General features: G+C 46.6%; 2 protein-coding genes across 6 annotated transcripts in view; one reads left to right on the forward strand and one right to left on the reverse strand.

Annotated features, from left to right (window-relative positions):
- Positions 1-993: 993 nt before the first annotated feature.
- The window catches only part of LOC135388309 (uncharacterized), a 41,205-nt gene continuing 26,155 nt past the window's right edge, over positions 994-16,043 (reverse strand). Inside the window, exons 1-15 of one of the 5 annotated variants that reach the window (XM_064617775.1) lie at positions 10,779-10,813; positions 9,483-9,518; positions 9,378-9,422; positions 8,740-8,828; positions 8,614-8,646; positions 7,919-8,189; positions 7,655-7,825; positions 5,960-6,252; positions 5,309-5,525; positions 4,051-4,186; positions 3,889-3,995; positions 3,469-3,592; positions 3,175-3,348; positions 3,012-3,131; positions 994-2,959 (exon numbers count right to left, since the gene is read on the reverse strand). In XM_064617775.1, coding sequence (XP_064473845.1) covers positions 2,795-2,959; positions 3,012-3,131; positions 3,175-3,348; positions 3,469-3,592; positions 3,889-3,995; positions 4,051-4,186; positions 5,309-5,525; positions 5,960-6,252; positions 7,655-7,825; positions 7,919-8,127 — 1,716 coding nt within the window. In that variant the 5' untranslated portion in view covers positions 8,128-8,189; positions 8,614-8,646; positions 8,740-8,828; ... (1 more) ...; positions 9,483-9,518; positions 10,779-10,813 and the 3' untranslated portion in view covers positions 994-2,794. Of the gene's footprint in view, positions 2,960-3,011; positions 3,132-3,174; positions 3,349-3,413; positions 3,593-3,888; positions 3,996-4,050; positions 4,187-5,308; positions 5,526-5,959; positions 6,253-7,654; positions 7,826-7,918; positions 8,190-8,613; positions 8,647-8,739; positions 8,829-9,377; positions 9,423-9,482; positions 9,519-10,778; positions 10,814-16,043 lie in introns of those variants that run through there. The other 4 variants (XM_064617776.1, XR_010421325.1, XR_010421326.1 and 1 more) reach the window with 4 other exon arrangements.
- LOC135388311 (uncharacterized) lies at positions 10,914-14,160 on the forward strand. The gene is made up of 9 exons (XM_064617778.1): positions 10,914-11,116; positions 11,182-11,250; positions 11,345-11,363; positions 11,431-11,558; positions 11,612-11,653; positions 11,947-12,025; positions 12,080-12,133; positions 13,528-13,943; positions 14,018-14,160. Exons 2-9 carry the CDS (start codon positions 11,205-11,207, stop codon positions 14,104-14,106), a joined length of 873 nt encoding a protein of 290 aa, XP_064473848.1. The 5' UTR covers positions 10,914-11,116; positions 11,182-11,204; the 3' UTR covers positions 14,107-14,160.

Here is a 16,043-nt window from a genome sequence, read left to right on the forward strand (position 1 = left end):
CGGATTGAAACGTTCGAGGCGTAGAGTAAGACCTCAAAGGGGCAATGAAATGTCGTTTAGGATTGCTCGAAATCCTGCTTAATTAATCAAGCAGTTTATCGGGAGCGGCCATGCAAAACATTTTCGCTGAAAGTTGTCACGCGTAATTCAATTTAAAAATATGGCCTGAAAATCAGCCTTGTGCGCGTCGTCGTCAAATTAGAGTTTGTTTGAGTGACTTTTTTTTTAAATTCCGTGCTAGCGCCGTGGAGCAACTGTGGCTATGAGCCGCGTACAGATGTGGACAGATGGAGAGGACAGCAGGAAGAAGTGGGGCACAGGGAGGATTTGAGTAACGTATGCAGTAAGGCGGTATGACGTAGGAAATGCGTAACAAGCGACCGTGAGAGAGCCATCCCATCGGCACTCCAATCAGGATCCCCGGCATAATGTGAGTTCAGCGTTATTATTTCTTTCCTGAGATCTCTGAATGAGTTGAGGGGGTTTCTAGAGGGTTCGCGGATCAAAAACCACTCACGCGCTCTGCAGGTCACGTACGTACAAGAACGCTTGCACGTGTCTCCTAAAACCCCGCCACAGCAGGGGGCGTTAAGTAGAGCTCTTGCAACGCGCTCGGTGCCTCGTACTCCGGTGCGTCTACTGAACGGTGTTTCCGAGCCACGAGCGCGATACGCACCCAGGAGATGCTGAGAAGGCCGCTCATTGGTTTTGCGACCTCCCCTTCCTACGTCATGGAACAGGAGCAGCCCTTACGTTTTCGAAACTTTTATCGAGGGGTTGTTCAGTGCTTCCGTAAACGTTTCACATGAAATTTCGGCTTGCACGCTGTGTTGCCACGCACTTGCTAAATGAACATCGTTCAAGGTTCGGTCAAAGAACAAACTAGAAGTGTGTAAACGAGCTGGTGTAGACTAGATAAAGGCGACAGCATTTCCTTGAGCATGAGGAACACACAAACAGCGGACGGCACAAAGCGGATGACACAAGACTCAAACCAGCTTTATTACAAGATCCGCGAAGAATACAAGAACAAGAGTGAGGCGACAGAATAAGATGGAGAGTAACCGTTAAGGTACACTAAGATCGTAAACGAGTGAATTATTCATTCGATTAATTCAATCGTTCAAGAAAGAACAACACCGATCGCCTCGACAGAATTGGATATAAAATCTAAGGGAGATTAACCCTAAAAAGAAGGAAACGGGAATGCCAGAGTTTGTTTGGAATATTTGAAAATATCTTTTTCAAATATACTCCTGTTAATATAATTGTGGAATGCAAGAGAAATACAGGTGCAGTGAGAAAAAATGCAAGGTTTCCGGATAATAACTGGAAGTGCTATCGGTCTTTTACTACATGTTTAACGGAAAAAGTTGTCTAACTTGATGGACGGAATTTGGCTGGTAGTCGATGGCTTGAATTCGCCCTGAGGAGATCGCATTTTTGTTTCGCGAACCAAATACCCGTGTCACACGGCAAATTGAATGGCATTCCCAGCGAAGAACATCCGCGCTGAATGACATTCGTTCCGTGTCACGATGCAATCAAGTGGCAATACATGCGAATGGCATTCGCCCAGCGAATAAATTCGAGGAACTCATTCGCTTTTCCCTCTCGCTCCGACTGGGTACTCTCCTCAGGAGAGAGGTAGCAATTAACGACGACGATAATCCGTTAGGAGAAACACGAATTCACTAATGAAAAGTTGCACTCCAATATTTTATCGCGAATTTATAACTTTTGATATCAAGCGAGGAACAGTGTTTTTCAGAGAACTACCCTCGTTCGCAGTTGCCATGTTGTCAAATACGGTCCAGAAAGGCTTCTTACTTCTCTTCGCTTGTGATACTTAGCAAACCTCCACACCAAACGCTCACCACCACTTGTCACCTCTGTGTCCTGCCACTCTGTCTTAGGTGACTTGCGGGATTCTGGGACCCAACAATTACGGAAAGTTAAGTCTACATGGCATGTTCCTCCCCTTCTGTTAGTAGAACCCGCATTGTGGAAAGAAAAAAAAAGAGGTTTGCGGTTCTTTCCGATTTAGCCTACTTTGGACTGTCGTGCAATTAGTTTGCACGAATCCAAGACACCTTTCGATTGTCATGACATTCCTGCTGTGTTCTACTGGATGTCCTGTACAAGATACGATTTTGACTGTAGTGAATTGCGCAAAAATGAGATCCATTCGGGCCATGCTATCCCTATGAACATCAGCACTATCAGAGCAATGAACGCACCCCTACTGGAAAAAGGGATATGGGTTAGTATGGGTCCTTCTAGGATCCTATACATCGCATTTACATATGTGTGTAGGACTGATGTGTGACCCCATATGTCCTATATCACACCATAAGCGATTGGTATAGGAGCCCATGCATCCCATATGGCATGGTATGGTCCCATGTGCCTTATCTCCCCATAAGAGCATAGGTCTGTTGTCGGTACATTTCGTTACATTGATCGCCAAAGTTCATAAACCTGTGCAGACTACAGTAGTGGATTGTCGTGGCATCCACACAAAGCCATGTCCATTAGATACTGAAAGAATTACTAGGAAGCAAGCGCACTGGTGAGTAGAATAGGCAATGCAAAAAAAAACGTGCATAGGGAGTCGATGAAAAACGGTCACACAAATACGATGGATCAAGGCTTCGTCTGCGTGTGTCCTCTTTTCGTTGTCCCATAGTCTCGGAGTTTTTCATCATGTCCATTATTTTTCACAGTGTATTCACCCCTGTGTATGACATCCGGAGGTATGTATTGCCAACTGCATTTGGCTCAATGAATGCTTTTACTGGGAGAACCAGACAGAATGATGCAGGAATTGACCGACGGCGCGAGTTCTATAAAAGCCAGTGGCACTGTCATTGCAAGCGTTGCTATAGTCATCACCATCAACGTTGAACAGGGCCCAGCCAAGGTTTCGTCTTCGGTACAGTAGCATCGTGTAGTTCATCTGTCAAAACAGAGACGTCACCACCTGGTATCGTCAATCATGTGTACACCACCTTTAGCAGCATCGTGTCCTTGGTGTCATATATGAGTTGATACCGTCCGCTTTTGCTTCCTCGAACCCAAAATAGTTGCTTTGGTTGAAGGCGACCGATGCTCACGTCTGCTGCACATGTCTGCGACACTGTCAGCAGCAACAAAAAGTTGGATCAAACTTACCGTGCTGTAGTCAACCTCACTGTAGGCCAATGGCTTCCAGCGTCCGAAAGTCACAGATTGCGTCCTATTCCAACCAACAGGCATCGCAAATCGAGACACAGCCATTGTGAAGGAAAACATCACAGTGATGTTTCGCGGCACAGCAGCTGCATTCACCAGTGGTATCGTTGAACTCTGCACGAACGAAAGGTTCGTTACAAAGGACAGTCCTGTCGGCCAAGGAGGAGCAGTGTACCCACTTAAGTACACTCCTACAAAACGTGGTAATTCAGCCCCTTTGGAAAGCGACTGTACCAGAGAGGGTTCCCCGATGTCATTGATATTGCGCCACATGGTGGCACCGGAGGTGGAATAATCTTCAGCAGTGTTCCAGGAACTCTGGTGCACCAACACCACCAGAATGTCAATGGGGAGAACACTGTCACAGAAAGGAAAACAGGGCAGTCACTTTGACGTCATCACGTCCATCGAGCCACAGAGAAAAAAAAAACAGACGAGAAAAAAAAACAGACGAAAAAAAGAAAAACAGGTGTGATATCTTCTGTCAAACACACATTTATGCCCATCGGTTGGAGCACTGATTTAGCAGCCGCTTTCCACACGTTATCGACATTCAGTTCCGGTTGGAGTATCCATGAACTGTATTTTATGTATTTATACGACCCAGTAGACTTTTTGGACGCCATATACGCAGCATACTCAAAATGACACCACCTTGTCATTTTCATGAGCGTGGCAGGTCCTTGTTTCTCATTTTTCAATTTGATCCCCAACACGAGAAGGGGGGCTGGGCTCATCTTCATCTGGAAGGTCCTGAGTGCCTTCAATGAGAAAAGAAGAAGAGTCCACATGTGACATGTCTTGCCTTCAACGTACCTTCAACAGTCCCTCAAAGTCGTCAGAGCCGGCAGCATTGAGAATTCCATGGTGCCGAATATTGTCTTTCCATAACGACTGCAAGATTCTCTGTCCAGTCGGTGTCATCAGCTCCTTGTGGGCACTAACTGCGGACCTGTCACAACAACCATTCCGTCAGAAACGCGATTCCCCTCATGCTTCTTTGATAAATTCATCAGATACGATTTATACCCTATGGGCAAGGCATTGGTGTCTGGAAAAAGCGGCGTCAAAAAGTAACAGCTGCGCCGGACGAACGTCACTTCTATAGACCTACTAATTAAAAGTGGTCCCTAGACCTCTGATTCGTTGTCGCCGACGAACTGCACGTCACCGCACAGAATGCTGCGCTCTTCGCTCTGCTCACCAACGTAAATGCCGCAAGTTCACAGAAGAGTTATCTCGGTGATTACATCTTAAGCCATCTTCAAACCTAAAACTAAGGCACCGTGAGAGCTGTTGCGGTATGCGTCCAATTACGAGGAGATATTGTAAAAACAGACGCTGTTGCCTCATTCAGCCCGCAGTATGACATCTGTGACGCACCCCCATGTTTTCCCCGTGTCACGTGGCTAAAAGGCGATCAAAGGTTGCGGGCGATGTCATTTGCACGAGCCTCATTGATGCACAGGACGTTGAGTTGTCCGATGACGATTTCAAGGCGAGGTGCCGACGACGATATTTATTCTAAAGAGTTGTGGCGCCCTCATCGTCATCGACGCTCCTGGTTGCGTCCCCGCGCTCTTCATGCGCCTCACCCATTGCGCGTAATAAACATTCTTGCCGTTCCTCTCGACAATGAAGGTTCTCGCCTCAGTTCCTTCATCTTGGTGACCCGAACTTTCGAACCGGCTTTCGGACCGGCCCGAGCTTTCGAACAGCTCGTCCCTTCCTGCCCATGGCTTCGGACTCTGCACACAGCGCTTCGCCTCCTTCGCAAGCAGCCAGCCAAACTATTCACACGGTCTCTGTCAGGATACCACCTTTTTGGCCTGCCGAACCCACGTTATGGTTCGCGAACATTGAAGCGCGATTCTCCCTCCGTGGTATGCACAACTCACCAAATTCTACCGAACGAGGCGACCAAGCTTCATAGTCGAGGGGAACGACAAGAATGTTTATTACGCGCGCCGGGTGAGCCGTATGTAGAGCGCGGTTGCGCAGTCAGGAGCGTCGATGACGACAAGGCCGCCACAAAGTCTTCAAAATCCATAAATGAGGTAAGGGATGCTCTTACGTGACATTCACTGAAACGCCGTAGCGCGTCCGGTTGGCCTGCCGTGCCTCCTGTTGGAATGTAGTCCAAGTTTCCGACGTCGCTGGAGCGAGGCGACCGTCGGCGATCGAGACGTGCGTGTAGAAGAGGATATCACACGTGCCATCCGGTGGAAACATTTGCGAAGAGTTACCATAACGGCCAACAGTGCACAGCAACAGCTTCTTCCCTCCGTCATCTGCACAAAGGCGTTCTCGCTCCTGAAGCCTCTGCGGGTGTCCAAGCAACGAGTGAAGAAGCTCCGAGAGGGATTATACGAGTATTCAGGAAACTCCTCCAGTACTGGCAGTATATCTATTTATGTCATAGGGCAAGATAAAAAAAAAATCGGATATCACTGGTCCACGCGACTGAATTCATGTAACACCCGACATGGCGCTCTTGACACTACTGCATCTTGAGGTGCCTTTATAAATACGACCGGGAAGGTCAATGCCTTTGAGGTCATGTAGAGGTTGAGTGCAATGTCTACAATGATTGTTGCAAAATATAGGACATTTTTCTCCTACAAAGCGCATGCCAATCCCAATTACATCCCATCCCAATTACACAGGGGCATCAAGAACATCAGGAGCTTTGGTTCCAAACGGGTTTCTCTGCTACTATAGATACCTGTTATAGGCGGTGTGACTCGGGCAGGTGATATTCCAGTCAGCACTCTGGATTTAGTTGACATTTGCGAAGACTGTGATAGCGACATATTTGACCCTGTAAGCGCCGACGATGACGACATTGTGTGAGTTTGGAGTGTCGCTGTCGGTCGTGACGTCGACTTGGTGAACGTCGACGTGCGGCCGGGAACAGTTCCACTTGGACGTCCTGACATTGATATCGACGTCGAGGACTTTAGTGACACTTTCATGGACGATGAGTGTGTGGACGACAAGGAGGTCTGCGGAACTGCACTGCCGAGAAAAGTATTTCATAATTTCTGTGAACACAAAGAAACTGCTTAGATGGGTCAATTATTATTATTGTTTATCAGGGAAGTTCATTTATTTACATTGTTTGTAATCAATATTATTGTATATTATATTGTTTATACGGAAGTAACTCGATAGATAAAACGCGTTACAAGTTACTGGGTGAAAGATGGAAGCGAGTTTAAAACGAAGTTAGAAATTGTGAAAGTTACTTCAGAAAAGTAAAGGGTTACTTTTAAGTCACTCGCCGCGTAATATTCACTATTTAGTTCTCCACCTTTGTATAATTAATTCAGATATTGGGTGATGCAAGACGTTCGAGAATCAAAATTACACCCATCTGGTGAAAGAAGCCGTACCTATCTGTGTTTCTTTGGGTTCGCGTTTGACAAATTCGATGTCAAAATAGACTTCTTCAACGGAGCACAGCGCAAGCATCGTAATTTTAAGTTGGTCGAGTTGCCATCCTCCGCGCATATTTCGAAAGACGGCGACCAGTTTGGCATTTTATCTATCTCCGCAGCATCCTCCGCCATTACAAATCTGCTCGCCGGTATGATGAACGCTTTGTCATCTAGGTTCACGAATACACGGCCAAAAACAGAACTCGTAGTGTTCACCGAACGAAAACGAGGGAGCGGAGACCATAGAACTCTCATAACAGCTAGAAACCAGGTCAGGAAAGAGCAGCCTCTCGACAATTGAGTCGCCATGATAGCTACGGTGTGCCTAACATGTTACGAACGGTGTCTTCTACCAGCTCCGTGCACCCTTTTCTCATGTTGCAGCACAAGGTTTAAACAGTTATATGTACGTTCCTTACGGCATAGGAAGCAATCCAAGATCACACAATGATGCCAGACCAAACAAAGCTCTTCGCACACGAAGCCCAGTGCAAGAAACACGGCTTCGATTGGATGGAATATACAAGGGAGGCTGAAGCGGACTGGAGTTCACGCATTGAAAGACCATGGCCGCATCCACAGTCTCGATCATGGCGGCTGCAAGACTTCGACGCTGGGAGGAAGTATTACTCTGTCTGCCAGCTTTTGTTCTAGCCTCTCTTATTTCTATGGCAGAGACGGATGAGAAGGCGTCATGCACATGCAATCGGTGCGCACGTGGCTCTTACCTCATGAGAGACGAAGAAAAGAGCTCGTCGCCCTCGTTATATGCGGACCAGATCTGAACAAAAGGAACTTCGAACTTGCCTTAACAAAGTTCATTTTAAAAAGGAACGAATTCCTCAAGAAGTTTCTGGAACTCAAAAGCAAGCTAAGCTACAAGAAAGACCAAAGACAAAGAGTAGGAAGAATTACGAAATAAAGTACCTTAGTTTGAGCAATGATGTTTCCAATATGATGTTCATGCACGAACCGCTCACGTTTTCGTTCTGTTCGGAGTTTGTGTCGTCGATTCCCTTGGCAGAGTCCTGTTCTCAGTCGTCACTCTAGGGAGCTCTTCGATCTCCTCTTCTGTGGTGTGTGCCGTGGAAGCTATGGTGGTAGTCGTTTTCGGTACGTCCGTGGATGACGCGGGTGTCTGTGAAGCTCCACTGCAAGGAAAAGTATTTAATTCTTTCTGTGAATATACGACGTTAACGTAAGGTGAGTCAACAGCTATCAATGTGAATGCACGAAAAGCTCACGACTTCGTGCGCTCTGGAGTTTGTGTAGTCGCTTCTGTTGTCAGAGTCGAGTCTGGAGTCAGCGAAGTCGCCTCTCTGGAGAGTTCTTCGGTTTCTTCTTCTGTCGTTTGTGCCGTGGAAGTCACGGTACTCGCCGCTTTCCTCGTGGTGGTAGTTTTCATCGACGCACTCTTTCGTGGCGACATATCGTCGTTCGGAACGAGCACCATGGTCTCGAACTCATTTTCTGAAGAGTCTTCGTAACTTTGCTCAGGATTGTCTTCGCCGATATCTGAGTACAAACGACTTCACTTCATGAGGAGCAACGGATACCCTCCAGTGAGAAAAAAAGACCACCCGGGATTTGCCTGATTCCGATATGGCGCCCTTCTAGGTCTGAGCTGCTCCAAAAGGCACAACAGTCTACAGCCATGTTGTACAACACGTGATTGATTGCCAACAAATCCTACTACGGAACTGTAAACAAAATATTTTCGTGCTTTACGGAAAGCTTCTTGTTACAATACCTCACTGTATGTACCACCCAATTTAATGGATAATTTGTTACGTGGGCAGACCACACCATAGCAATAGTGTTTATGGGTGGCTCTTTTTATCGTATCACGTATCATCGTATCATGTCACCTAGACCATAAGAAAGCTCTTGTGCGCCAACCTCAACTTGAGTGGGACTTTTCAAGATGATGTCACCGTACCTGTAGCTGAGACGTCGTGGCCCCGACGTGTCGCTGGAAAGGGATTCAATTTAATTATTCCCTGACGGTAGCTGTCATAAGCAGACATAAAGCGCTCTCTATGCATCAATTTCTGTGAGATCTTACCCTGGACGAGTCCTGCCACACCGACCACCAGGACTAGCACTACAGCACCCACAGCCACAATGTCAGAACTCCTGGTCTGGGCCTTCTTCCTGAGAGAACGTCAAAAAGATACGTGCTTCTCAAACCCCTTCATAATTCCCATCTGTATAGCGTCTGGAAATGAAGGAAACATCGTTGTGCGGTGGCATAAGAAGCCCTCGAATATCAACAAAAGCAAGAACTCTGGATGAGACCCAGCAGAAGAAACCAGCTGTCACTGCATAAGATGGGGAGGGTAGATAGATTGTTATCCCAGCATGGGCCATACACGGGCTGATTTGTCTCAGGAAATGTCCGCTATGTGACAGCATGCTATACATGCCATGCCTCAGATCAATTGATCAAGAAATCGGTCACCACGGAACTTAAGGTGATGGGCAGTATGTCCTGCCCATCGCCTCAATTTCTGTCGCCCCCCCCCCCAGGATATGTTTCTGGCATGAAGACGTGCGCCCTCGAACCACGAACCAGGTAATTCATTTATATATTGAGTGATTAATCCTATCTGCTTACTTTCCAGCTGCTTGAAATACAAAAGCAAGTTGTTAAACTCGAATATTCAGTGGCGAAATCGAGAAAAAGAGAGGTGAGGAACAGACCTGTGGGACTATCTTCAGACGTTATCCCGGAAGTGTCCGTTGAGGCTGTGAAACAGTCAGTTGTTGGCTGGTATTCCTCGAAAGAATATGGTTTTGAAGACTTACTGTGTGATGCAAAAGTGCTCTCCGACGTGTTGTCCCCTGCAAGCACGAAAACGGACTCAAGACAATGTTTCTTTGGGAAGCACGGAGAAAGCTTCCTTCCTCCATGCTTGGAAGGCTTTCTTCAGGCCAAAATGAGGATGCGAGGAAGCTCGTACATGATTTGCACGGTGATGCAACGCAGTAAAAAGAACGCGAACTAAAGAAGGCGTTGCGTGTTATTATTCCAGCCCGCGTTCCTAACATGAACTGAACTAACTAACGTAGGCTAACGTAACACAATATAGTACAATTAGGGTCGACGTTTCTGGTAAAAGTCACAATTAAGGTCTTAGACTCGATTCCCAGCCATAATTCCTTCCCGAATCAGTTGCGGGTTAAAACAGATTTCTCCAAGGATTCTAATCACATATATAATGTTTTATCACGTGCACTGTTTACTAGTAATTTATACGAATGTGTGATATAGATGTTATTTGAATTCAACAATAAGTATGCGATGTACATTTGATGTCACATGTCGTGCTCTCCCTTATAAATGGCGAGGTATGTATGTTTGACCAATATATGCACTTTAATCGGGTGCCGCTTGCTGGACAGAAAGCAAAACATAATAATCAGATAATAGCCGAATGTATTGGTAGCACCCGATTTCACCCCGAATTATAGATTTAAAAATCGCACATGATTTTTCCTTCCTGAATCCGCTAAACGTATATAACCCGAAAGAGTCGAAATATAATCCAAAGATTAGCTGCCTTACACAAGGTGGCGACCTCCAAATCCTTTTAGGCTTAGCAATGCTGCGTGTGTGCAGCAGCAGTGTTCTTCCGATGGTGTTGCTCAAATGCATGTAAAACGGACTCTATAGACCACACAGTTTTATAATTCCTGTGTTTTTCGATTCAGTATGTGACCCTCTCTCACTTGTATGCAACATTTACCATTTAAACGCTTTCACTGATTTGTAAAACAATGTTCCCCCGATACAGAACTACACCTCGAGAATCTGCCGGGATCTGCCACGGTATAATCATAGCCGGAGGTTTACTGCAGGTTCTCTGACGTGCACAGGACGTGTAGAAATACACGATAATGAATAAAGACCCAAAACGCGTGTCATTTTGTTTTGTGTTTTGTCATGTGTGGATCACTGGCGTTCTAACACATAATGTCGCTGCAGTTGGTCCGGCACACCAACTACATTTCCACGGGAGCATTCTCAAAGTGTGCATTTCACGTTAAGCTTAAGATAGAACGGCTTCAGCATTATTTAAGCTCCAGCTACGGAAGACATACCCATGCTGCCGGCCCGGTGATTTGCCCACTTCGTCTTTCTCTGCTCGTGTTATTAATGGGGCAAATACGGGCAAAAACTGAGGGAGGAAGAAAACAAGGAGATGAAGAGGCGAACAACAAGATAACCTTCCATAACCTTGCTTATTTCATATCATCCGTTTCTCCAATCGTCTCCTAAATATAATCTACTCAACCCTTTTCATGGTCTGCTAAATTCTTGTGAATAACAGTGTTCCGTGGCATTTGACTATTAGCTATGCACCGTTTTTTTTTTTTTTTATGAAGAAGAAGGAGGAGAAACTCAGACGAGATTCTAAAGTCGCATGATCATAGTCTCGGTAAGGACGTCGTTTTTTCTCTCTTTTGAATTGAAATAAGGTAACAGTTACTTGTTCTGTTGCAGACGACAAAGAACATCATTGAACCATGCCAAAAGAAAACTGGTACGAATATTACATCCGCAACAGGACCTGTAAGTCTAAACCACAGTGCTGGGCGGGTTAGCTGTGCGCATAATGTTGCAGTAGAGAAGCTCGGGATAGCCGATAATATTCTTTCCTATACAGCCAGGTCAGAGAAGCTGCGGTAAGTATGCGCTGCAACCTACATATAAATCTCAGTGACCTCGAAGAAATGACTCGTTGTAAAACAGGCGCCGCGAGGAGAAGTTGGAAGGGAAACACAGCACGTTGAAGATGATGATGTTCGCTGTGCCCATCGTTCTTCTAGTGGCTGTCCCAGTCTTCACCCACTATGCCCTCACCACAGATGCCAGATCAAGTAATACTAGAACGATACCCTGGAGAATGAAAATAGAGGATGTCGTGTTGCAGATAGACCCAAGAACCGAGATGTTGAAACCACGCTGACCGTAGGTGAGTTGGACATTTATTGTGCATGGAAACCGAGCTACCGAAGCACATATTTTCGCTCGCCGCCATTATTTACCTCTATATTAAGAGGCACAATAAGCTGTGCCCGAAAATTCCCTCCGAACGGCTTTGGTGCGCTGCTGTTACGGGCAACCCCGTTGGGTGGTCACCCTTCATGGTGTCTTAGGAGGGGGATACTATGAAGTGTGTCTACAGGTGCGTTACAATGGCGACTTTAAGAAGAGAACCAGATCCGAGGAAAGTGTCTGATAACATCCTTCGGTTTTTACCCCAAGATACTGTTACATCAGCAACGGCCAAAGACAATGACACAGAGTACGATCCAGTTACCAGGCCTTTCAACAGCAGCAGGAGGTAGACGCCGAAGCAATTATTTCTCACCCTTTATATCCATCCCTTTACTCCCAGTGGACGGAACTTGCGTATGAAGAAGACGGCGGTCCAGCAGCAACTGAGAATGAGGTTGTGCCTTATCGGTTTCATTCCGATGATCACACGATTAATGTAGGCGCGCATGTATAACGCAGGGGCGGGGAAGATTTCCTCCCCAAAACGCGTCAGAACAAACAACAACTTTATTTTGTAATGATGATTGGGGAGTTTCATCGGCAGGGGCGATGCCCTACCCCAGTGGTACCCAAACAACGCTGCTCTGCGGCCTATAATAATATAGGCGAATCCCCCCGGTACGCTGTGGCCTTCAGTGGGAGTGGATGGACCTCATGACATAGGCTTTCGTGTACAAATCAAACCAGATACCAAACATGATGAACAAACCAAATATGATGTATCCAAAGCGTCGTGTACCCCGCAAGCGCATTTATGAGAAACATCCAGGTCTGCCGCCACGGTTTTCCTGGTAACGCAGAGTAGCGAGCACGGTGTGGCTTTTTTTTTTTTTAGTTTGTGGACTGCTTCGCGACCCCCCTCGGAACCTGTCGTGCCCCCCCTGGTGGTCGGTTTGGGAACCACTGCTCCATTGCTGGTGGTGATGTGGGAAATGAAATAAAGAGTCGACTCAGAGCGAGGATAGTAGGCCCCTCTGGAACTGCAACGACCGTAAGGTAAACATGGCTGCTAAAGTGTTTGCAAAATTTTCAAGGAGCGGGGACGTGACTTTTAACCTGGCTCAAGACCCTGCTTCACTCGTCAAGCTGCCCATCGGGATACCCCAGACAAAATACATTTTCTATGCGGTGTATTGTCACTGCGCTATGAAATGTAAAAAAAAAAAACCTCTGAGAAGGCATCTTCAGACGGCCGGCTCGATGTCCTCGCGTGACGTCAGCGGCCTGTCGTGCCTGCCTTCTTCTTTGTTTCATCCTTTCACTGAGCCAGACTACGTAATGAGTCACGTGGCCCCCATGTCATGTGGGAATTGCCCATATCACGAGGTACACTTCTTCATCCCTTGTTCATTTACAAGATATTTCAAGGATTACAGGATTTTCTAAAGGCCAGCAGAACAGGCCATGCGTGCAATCTGCAGGTCACGTGTCGTAGTACATTTTTCTTTTCAGGAGCTAACATTATTTATTGCAGAACACGCGAGAAATAGTACACGGGAGAGCATCCCACGGGTTCCCCTAAAGGTTTCCCATGTAACTGGAGTGTCCACCGTCTCCGGACACTCCTGGCTTGTACGCAAAAGAAAGTCAATTAAGTCAAGTGCTGGAAGTTCCAGTTGGACACCACTGGTTACTGATAACGAAGAACTAGGAGGGGGGGGGGGGGGTCCCAATGCATGAAAAATCCCTTACGTGCCGATGGTACCCTGCATTAGCCTACATACCGTACCCTCCGTACCGTATAAAGGTGATATCCTGAACATGTAAGAATGGAATTTGATATCGCAGGGACCCGTTGTGCACACCGGATTTTCCAATGAACCAGACAGACAACGCTTCGTTGAGAACGCGGCCCCGAATAGCCAGGCGTCGTTTGTATCCCATCACGGACGGTGCTACCTCTGTAGAAGACGCGAAAGAGAAAACTGGCACTGAGTATACCACGTGGCGTCCGGTTACGAGACGCCGAAATAAAGAGGACGTCCCAGAATCCACAGCAGAGACAGATGAGGTACAATCCACGGCGACAGAGTCTTCCGAATTCGTTACACTCGAGGAGGAATCTACAGTAGTCACAACGACGGAGCTTCCGCAAACGAAGGACAATTTCACAGGAACACGCGACCGGAGACAAGGAACTTCTTCGGATGAATTTGAGGACGAAGAATTCGTCAGAAGAAAACCACAACGTCGCACAACTCGGAGTAAGTACCTGCAAGGATATGTTATTTCAGATATGGAGCACGTCATAAAGGGGAAAATGACATCTTTCTCACAGGAAAAAGGGCTACAACTCCAACTACGGAGGCGAATGTCCATTTTTACGGAGAAGACGACGTCAAACACGACCATTTTCACCACTGGTAGCGACACGAGTACACTGAATGATAAAGGCTGTTAATTAAAGTGCTTTCCAACTAATTGCACACGTGGCCCTGATCAGCAGCAAAATGAGTGCTCCGGTATTCAGCATGCACAAGGCCATCGTGGCTATGTTAAAACATGACGACGGTGCATCTAACCAGTTGGGGTCTCGTACAGACGGGATAAAGTGATTATATTTTTGTCACTTCAACTTGTCAATGTCACTTCACCCATGAATTCCTTCATGAGTTGCACGCGCGTGTTAGCACACCAAGTCGTTAGACGTCTAAGAAATACCTGACGAAATCGGCAGAAGAAAGATCTGCTTTATTAGAGCTTGCAGTGATTATCCTTTTTATGCAGCACATCCCGCAACACCATACGAACCATACTGCTCCGTCGTTACTCCATTTTGTCAGATAGCCTCGTTCCCAATGGTAGCCGAACCGGCCGAACCGCTGAAGCGTTGTTTTCCTAGTGTTCATGCGCGTAGTTATTTCCGCCTATAACTTAATTAACATAATGAATAATTGAGAGATGCATGCTGAATACCACACAGAATCACTATTCTGGAGTGTGACCCTCTTAAATACCGATTTTCTCACCTAAAACCATGCTTAACACTGGACTGCATAGACCCATTCTGATTTATTTTGACAGCGTGAATTTCAAAGGGTTGGATTTTGAAGGGTGGATTTCTTAGCGTGGATTTCAGAAGTTTTATTATTAAGAGTGGGAAACAGGGTACACAAGATCACGAGATCGCCACAGATCGAACACAGAGCGTTGCTTTCCTGTTCCGTGTATGCGGGGCGTGGCTCACTGGGAGGCACCCGAAACAGGACGCTCCCAAAGACACATTTTAGCGCCAGCCTGTAGCAGCCTTGGCTTAGCAGTGCGGCATGTTGGTTAGTTAGTTGGGAGCTTGCAATGTTATTACTGGGTTAGTCACAGTTTGCCGTTGGCAGTTTCCCGCGCGCGACTGTGCATTTTATGGTCAGATCAAGTTTACGCTAGTCATGTGTTGTTTCAGTGCATGGTGATATGTCGGCGGACGCAAACTTAACCGGCGTTGTCGGTCACTATATGATGACAAAACAAAAGGCGCAGAGCACGAATGAACTTGCGTGTCTGCGTCGTCCACGTTTGTAGTCTGCGTCGGTTAATTCTCGTCTAGCTCGATGAGTTGTGGTGGTTTTATGACACTGATTGGATATGAAAGATTAAAGTCACTGAAAAGGTTAGCCAGCTGTAGGACTCGAACCCGCATCTGGTCCCACGGCTGGTTTGTCCCTTCAGATGACGCACCCTGGAAGTCGCTGAGAAGGCGTGTTAGCTTAGCTCAATTGGTAGAGCCCTGGACCGGCAATCTAGAAGATGTGGGTTCGAGTTCTACAGCTGGCTAACCTTTTCAGTGACTTCATAGGCAAATTGAGGCTTTGTATGTATTTGTCCCTTCTATGTTGTTCCAGCCTCAGAACACCAGTTCTTTCATGTTCAGCAGTTCCCGCCTGCGTCGATCCCTTCGTATGAATGTGTGTGTGAGTGAGCAAAAATGTAAGAGTGAAAGGAGGATGAGTGAGAGAGAGCGGCTGGTTTGTCCCTTCAGATGACTCACCCTGGAAGTCGCTGAGGAAGAGTGTTAGCTTAGCTCAATTGGTAGAGCCCTGGACCGGCAATCCAGAAGATGTGGGTTCGAGTCCGACAGCTGGCTAACCTTTCAGTGACTTTCATCTTTCATCGTTAATTTCTTAGGCAAATTGACGCTTTGTATGTATTTGTCCCTTCTATGTTGTTTCAGCCTCATAACATCAGTTCTTTCATGTTCAACTGATTGGCTATATTGGTGTGTAACTCAGCCAATGAACGTTCAACGCCTGAAGATTTTCAAAATCGAATTCTGCGATATGTGTGCACCTGTTGATAGAATTACTTCTATG

Source organism: Ornithodoros turicata, chromosome 3 (genome assembly GCF_037126465.1).
Source record: "Ornithodoros turicata isolate Travis chromosome 3, ASM3712646v1, whole genome shotgun sequence".
Taxonomy (NCBI): domain Eukaryota; kingdom Metazoa; phylum Arthropoda; class Arachnida; order Ixodida; family Argasidae; genus Ornithodoros; species Ornithodoros turicata.